Below are 7,156 nucleotides of genomic sequence, written 5' to 3'. Positions count from 1 at the left end.
ATGGGTTCCCCAGAGCCCGATACCAGAGCCTCTACTCTTACTACTGGTCCCCTCCCTGGCCTGAGGAGGCGAGCAGACCCTAGCCCAGACGGCCCAGCCTCTGGGGGCTCCTAACTCAGCCAGTGACGGCCAAGGGTGTAGCCAGAGGCGGGGGCTTCTCTCTCTCTTCCCCTTGGGGAGGGCCCCCAAGTTGCTAAGCCCACAGAGTCATTGCCAGGAGACATGGGGCGATGAGGGAACGGGATGGGCTTCTCAACATTGCCTGGGTCACTAGCCCCACTGAAAATATAATGAAAACACACACGTGCGTTTTCCATCAATTTCCAGGAGGGTCTCAGATCCCTGAATAAGAAGCCCGGAGTTGGCTGCTGCCCGTAGACCCCACACACCTCAACTTCCCTTTGGGGTCCCCAGGACTCCAGCATCCAAGCCCTTTGTATCTTTGGGGACCAGAGCTCCGGAGCTGATTCCTCGAGAGGGACCAGAATGACCCCACCAGGCCGCACTCTGCCTTCTAAACTTCGTCTGCTCAGAGCCATCCCTGCCCTCCTACACACACCCTGTCCTCTGAGTTCTTCACATGTCCTCAGAGCCAAGCCCCTCCAGGCAGGCCAACGCTGAGGTTAACAGAGCACAAATCAGACCCTCGAGGTAGGAACTGGGTCCTCTCACCTCCCAGTGGGGTGACCTGGGCTAGCCCCAGAGCCCACCACGCTCACCCATGAGTGGCGGGACCAGGGCCCTAGTCCCTGTGCCGTGATTAAATTAGCTAGCGCTGTGACGAGCCCCAGAGGGTCTGGACCACAGTGTGTGGCTAATTAAGAGCAGTTAGCTACTAGCTGTGGTCGTGGGGGTGTGGGCACAAGTTCCTGAGAAGCCCTAATCCACGAGGGGGAGACCTGGATTCTCGACCCGGCTCCGCTGGGGCCCCGAGACAGGCCCTTCCCCTGGCGTTGGTTTCCTCACCCGCCTGAGGAAGGCTGGACGAGCTGAGACGACCCTTCTCCCTGGGTAACCCCTCATTCGCATTTTCCTGGGCCTCTGTCTGCTCCCTTCACCCACCTTTAGAGCCAGATGGAGGCCATCCCGGCCCAGACTCCCTCCCACCACTCGCCCCAGCTGACCACTGCTCCCGCTGCGACCCCGGACCGCTCACCGAAAACCTCCAGCCGGGTGGCCTTCTCCGTGACCCCCACGGGGTTGCTGGCCCTGCAGGTGTAGATGCCAGTGTCCGAGCCCTGGGCCCTCTCCAGATGCAGCTGTCGGCCGCCCCTGGTGTAGACGGCCCCGGCACTGGGAAGCAGGGGGTCCCCATCCTTGAACCAGATGATGTCAGGCGTGGGCACTCCTCGGGCTTCACACAGGAGCCACATGGGGTGGCCCTCCATGACGGCCAACTCACTCGTCTCGTTGGAGCCCCAGATGGTGGGAGGTGCTGAGGACAATGAGGGGCGGGGGGCGATCACAGGGAGCCTGCCCAGCACCGAGGTGGCTGGTGTCCCATCCCTTAGAGCCCCATGCACCTGTCTGTGGGCCACAAGCACCGCACGTGTCACAGGCTTCTCCTGCAGGGGTGGGAGGAGGGGCAGGGGGCTCTGGGGACAGACAGGAGATACCGGCCAGGGACACGCTGACGTGGGGGGCAAGCCCGGCCATCACAAGGGGCGCAGAAAGCGGGGGAGGGGCCACAGGTCAGGCTCCGGACCCCACTTTGCCTCTGACTCGCTGTATGACCCGCATAGGTCACTTCCCCTCTCTGGGGCTCAGTGCCCCCATCTGTAACACGAGGGGCCGAACTGGATCCGGGGTTCCTACGGGGCAGGTCACACACCACGGGTGGTACCTAAGCTGAACCTCAGGGCACGTGGGCATGCAGCTCGTAACAGAATAGCTATACCCTCCCCAAATCTCCTTCCTGCCTGATTACGACAAACGAAAAGGCTGTTTGGTACGTTTGGTGCAACTATGTTCGTAACCTTTCTAGAACTTTCTATTCTGCCCTTTTTACCACATGCAGGCAGCTCACGCCTAAGGGTTTCCAAAATCCCTCCTTGGTTGCATTTGTTTTCACAGCTTCCTCCCACGAAGGCCAAGCAGCCCTGCTTCCTACTTCCCTTTGATGTGTTACGCATCCTTTTACATAGATGAGTTTCGGTGTAAAGAAAAGTGACTTGATTTAAACAATCATCCTGAGTGGTATCAGGAATAGGAAAACTTGTGAAGCTCAGATGGGGACAGTGGGATCTGGGAAACATTGGGCCAGATTCCCTCTGTTCTTCCTGGTCCACCCCACCCCACCGCCCCCCCAGCTTTACTGAACCGGGGGCTCGCTCCTCATAGGCCCCCGTTTGTGCCCTCGTCTTCCCTCCATGCAGTGGGCAGCCCGTGGTGGGGGCCGGGGAGGGGCTGGGCTCACAGTGGATTCTGAGCTGAAAGTCCTTGGCCTGCTGGCCGGCTGGGCTGAAGGCCACGCACTGGTACCACCCTTCATCCCCCAGGTGACTGGTGGTGATTCTGAGAACCTGGCCGTCCTCCTGCAGCTGGATTCGAGGGTCCCCCGGAAGGACAGGTCTGGAAAGAGGGTCAAGATTGTCAGTAAGTCCAGCTGGCAGGGGCAGGCTACACAGAGGGGAGCCTGCTGCTTGGGAAACGGAAGCCTGGAAGATTCACAGTCGCTGATAGGTGCCAACAACCCAAGTGGCCATCAACGGATAAACAGATAAACAACAAGTGGTTCATCCCTACAACGGAATATTATTCAGCCATTAAAAGGGATGAAGTGCTGAAACCTGCTACAACATGAAAAAACCTTGAGAACTGTGCGCTAGGTGAAAGAAGCCAGACACGAAAGACTACATATGTATGACTGCATGAAATCTATATGAAATAATAGGGAAATTCACAGAGACGGAGGTTAGTGGTTGCCAGGGGCTGGGGCCGGGGAGGAACAGAGCAATGAGTGCTAATGGGTATAGGGCCTCCTGTGGGGGTGATGAAATGTTCTGGAACCAGATAGAGGCGACGGATGTGCAACACTGTGGATGTACTTGTATTTAGTTCCGAACACAGCGTACTGAATTGTGTACTGTGGAATGGTAAACGTCATACTGATTCCTTAAAATTTAAAATACCTTAAAGAACACCTTTGAAAAAGTTTTAAAAATGAAAGGAAGGCTGGCTAAGTGATGAGAAAACCCCGCCATTTGAAAGCAGGGTCTCACCTGGGTGATCTCAGGCTGGGGGGTGGATGTGCCCCACACCGCCCTCTGCCTGGGCCCTGGCTGGCTCGTGCAATGCCTGTCGAGCTCTAACCCTGCAGAGTTCCATCTCCCCAGAGGCCTTCTCCACCAGCCCAGGCCGAGGCTCCACCCCAACACTACCCGTCGGGGGGTCACTCACTGCCCATCCTTGGTCCATTCCATCTGGGGTGTGGGGACCCCCGAGGTCTGGCACTCCAGCTCCACCCCTACACCAGCCAGGCCCAGCACCTCCTGAGCAGCCTCGGCTCCAAGCACGGAAGGTGGGACTGGGGGCGAGAAAGGGTGGGGGGAGAAAAATCCTCAACCCCTACAAGCCCCGCCTGCTGCAGGGCCTTTGCATGTGCAGGACCCCTGCCTGGTCACCCTTCCCTTCTCCTACCCGGCCCTCATGGGAAGCTCCCCCAAACCCCTGGCTGGATCGGCCCCTGGTCTGTGCGTCCCCAGCTGCCGGCACCGCTCTTTCATACCACAGAATGCACATACATAATGCGTAATGTAATTACAAGGCTAATGATGCGATTGTCTAATGTCTGCCCCCATAGTTATGTGAAGACAGGGACCAGGTCTGCCATGCGCCCCTCTATGCCCCCGGCTCCCAGCCAGTAGTTTCCCTCCCCCGCCCCACCTAAAAGGGGAGGGGTTGCAGGGCCAGACACACTTGGGAGCTGGGAGGGCTCAGCCTCACTCACTGAGCACAAGGAGATCGAAGTCCCTCTGCGCGGTCCCAGCCTGGTTCTCGGCCCTGCAGGAGTAGAGGCCAGAATCGCTCTCCTGGATCCTGGGAAAGTAGAGGGCCCGGGCCCCGTCCAGGAGGCGGTGGCTGCCCACCTCGGGGATCTGGGCAGAAGAGGCCAGAGGGAGCTCGTGAGCGGGGTCTGGCCACCCCGCATCCCCCATCAGCAATGAGGAAACTGAGGCCCAGGGAGCTGGCTGGTGACCGGAACCCAGGGTTTCTGATTCCCATAACGGTGCCGTGCCCTCTCCACCAGGCAGCCCCTCAGGCTTCATCGTGGGCCCACGGTCTTCCACGGCCCTGAGTCCCAGTGCATCCCCAAAGACACCTGCCACTTGTCACACCTCCCCGCCGCACCTGGCACATGCAGGAACCCGTCCAGAAGGTCTGTACCCTATCCAAATCCCACCCACAGCCCATCCGCCCCAGGGGACACCCACCTGCTGCCCATCCTTGAGCCATGTGATCTCAGGGGCCGGAAAGCCATTTGCATCACACTCCAGCGTCAGGGCCTGCCCGGCCATGCCTGACACATTGGCCCTGTGCCCGTTCTCCCGGATGCTGGGGGGCACTTGGGAGCAAAGAGAAGCAGAGGAGCTGCCCCCTCCCAGGACAGCCACGGCCACCCGGACCCCTCCTGGGGCACTCTTCCCCACCGGGACGGGCAGCCCCAACTCCCGCCCTTCCCCAGATTCTGGGGTTCCAGGATGCCCGCCCCAGCCCCTGATGTGGACATCAGGAGCCACGTGGACCTGGGAATGGCCACAGCGGCCTCGCCCTGGGACCTCGCGCTGGTCGTGCCCAGGAGCTGTCTACGGGCTCTGACATCCAGCTTTGTAAGATGCGGGACCCCCGGGATCCATCTGGCTGTACACCCAAACTGCCATCATGGTCACCTAGGGGGGTACCCTCCCCCACCCCGAGTCAGAATCTCTGAAGATGGGGCCTAGGTATGTCTTTGAAACAAACTTCCCAGGCAAGTCATTTCACGGCACGCTGGGGTGGCTGCTTACAGGGAGGCGGAAGGTGCTCCCTGAGAACCATAAAACTGCTTCTTCCACCCACTCCATGAGCCCGTGTTGAGGAGAAGGGCTCCCCTCCCCCTGCACACAGCACCGGGGCGGGGGGAGGGGTACGGGGCGGGAGCTGTGGGAAGCTCTTCCTGCTGCAGGGAAGAATAGGAACCTTGGGTAGTTTCGGCAGCTTCAGTGGGAGGTGGGCTTTGGGACTCTCATCTGCCATCAGTGAGCCTTCTAAGAAATTCACTAGACCATTTTAGAGCCATCTATGGAGTTCCAGGTTCTTCTCCTTACACTGTCTCCGTGGGGGTCTCTCTGGGGAAGGGGATGCCCATGCAACCTGCCACTTTCCTAACACCCTCAAGCCCTCCCCAACAAGCACGGGGTGGGGGAGGGCAGGGACCTGCGGCCTCCCCTGCGGTGAACTCTCAGGCTGGGGAGCCGGCGCTGCCCCACCCAGGCATCCATGCGTACCACTGGGAGGTGTGTACAAGCCGTTCCCCAGCTCTGGGGTCCCTGCTCACCATGGACTACCAGCTTGGCTCTCCTGGATGCGGAGCCCGCCTCGTTGGTGGCCTGACACTCGTAGTCTCCACCGTCGGTGGGAGAGACCGAGGCCAGAAACAGAGAGCCTTCATCCAGCACTGCCAGGCCCGGCCGGCCACGCAGGGGCTCTGAGGACGGGCCCTTCCGCCACGTGACCTGCGGCTTGGGCGTCCCTGGCAGGGCACAGAGTCATCAGCACGAAACCCTATCCCCTTCCCTGTCCACACCCACACCGCCCCCACCCCCGTGCAAGTGATGCTGACCCTCGGCGGGGGGAGGTCTCAGGTACCTCCTTGCCCCCCAGGCTAGAGGAGCAGCAGGTGCTCACACACCTGCCACCTCCCCACCCAGCGCTGTGCGTCCACATGGCCTCCCAGCGGCCCGAGGGCCACAGGCACAGGGGCCAGAGCCTTTTCTGGTTCCCCTCGCAGAGGCCCCACCTCATCTGCACTCCCAACCCCCTCACCTGCCCTGTGTTTTCTCTTTTGCCTGCCGTCTCCAACTTTCTAATGTACATAAGATGCACTTTTTTAGGCTTTTTTTTTTTTTGGCCTATTGTCTGTCTCCCCCAACAAGGTCTGAAGTCTTTGCTTTGTTCCCTGCTGCACCCCCAGCTGCAAGCCCAGCGCCTGGCACACAGTAGGTGCTACATGAATGAATGAGCCCGCCGTGCCCAGTACCCATATTGTCCCATGGGATCCGCGCATAAATGGTGGAGGCCCCAGGTGGACCGGGCCCGTGCTTCCCCTCACAGGCATGAGGTGGACACCGCTGGCCACACACCCCTAGCCACACCGTGAGCGCCGCAGTCCCCCTGGAGGCCCTTCTCCGACACTCCTCACGTCGGACTGTGCAGCGTCTGGCTCTGCCACCAGCCTGTCGGCTCACATGGCCCAGCGCACAGTGGGTGCGGGATGAACAGCTGCCCCACTGGGCCAGGGCACACAGTGGGTCCTCAGATCGGTGTTGAAGGAATGACCCAGCATTCCAAGCAGCACACGTGCCCATGAGGCATGGCGCCCAGTGGTCGCAGCGGGGCCTGGGTCACGTGAGCCCCAACTCTGCAGACTTGCTGAGTGATCTCAGGACAAGGGCAGCCCTCACCCACTGCCCTGCCTGCAGGGCAGGCAGCCTGCAGCCCTTCCATCACTCCCCATCGGGGTCATAATCATCGCTCAATACCAGTTATCACGCACCACAACCCAACTTGATCTGCCGACTCCCCTGGCAGCTCGGGGCTCTTTGTAAGCACATTCTCTCTGCCTCACTTGCTCTTTTATCCTCACCTTCGGAGGGAGGGGTGAGACACCCCATCTGGGGGGAATGGGGCTGCGACCAAGATGAGACACATCCGGGGCATCCTGGGTGTCATCTCGTTCGGGAGGACCCCTGCCCCACCCCACCCTGTACTGACTGCTCCTGCTTAAGTGCTGGGGACTCTGCCCGTTGGCCCTGACGGAAAAGGAGGGCCACCAATGCTCTGCGATCTTTGGGCTACTTAATCCCCTGTGTCTGTTTTCTCATAGAACCCTCTGCTGTTTCCTCTGTGTCTGCCCAGGACGCCTGCTGCAGTGTCCCAGCTGCTCCCCAGCATGGAG

General features: G+C 60.2%; 1 protein-coding gene across 1 annotated transcript in view; it reads right to left on the bottom strand.

Moving 5' to 3' along the window:
- HMCN2 (hemicentin 2) overlaps positions 1–7,156 on the bottom strand; it is a 149,524-nt gene that overhangs the window by 69,006 nt on the left and 73,362 nt on the right. The window contains exons 27-32 of the mRNA XM_024762540.1: positions 5,537–5,731; positions 4,434–4,564; positions 3,950–4,097; positions 3,400–3,526; positions 2,417–2,571; positions 1,157–1,435 (exon numbers count right to left, since the gene is read on the bottom strand). Coding sequence (XP_024618308.1) covers positions 1,157–1,435; positions 2,417–2,571; positions 3,400–3,526; positions 3,950–4,097; positions 4,434–4,564; positions 5,537–5,731 — 1,035 coding nt within the window. The remainder of the gene's footprint in view (positions 1–1,156; positions 1,436–2,416; positions 2,572–3,399; positions 3,527–3,949; positions 4,098–4,433; positions 4,565–5,536; positions 5,732–7,156) is intronic.

This window comes from Neophocaena asiaeorientalis, unplaced genomic scaffold, assembly GCF_003031525.2.
Source record: "Neophocaena asiaeorientalis asiaeorientalis breed wild unplaced genomic scaffold, Neophocaena_asiaeorientalis_V1.1 scaffold78, whole genome shotgun sequence".
NCBI classification, from domain to species: Eukaryota; Metazoa; Chordata; class Mammalia; order Artiodactyla; family Phocoenidae; genus Neophocaena; species Neophocaena asiaeorientalis.
Note: the sequence above shows the minus strand (reverse complement) of the source record. Positions and strands in the feature narration are given on the sequence as shown.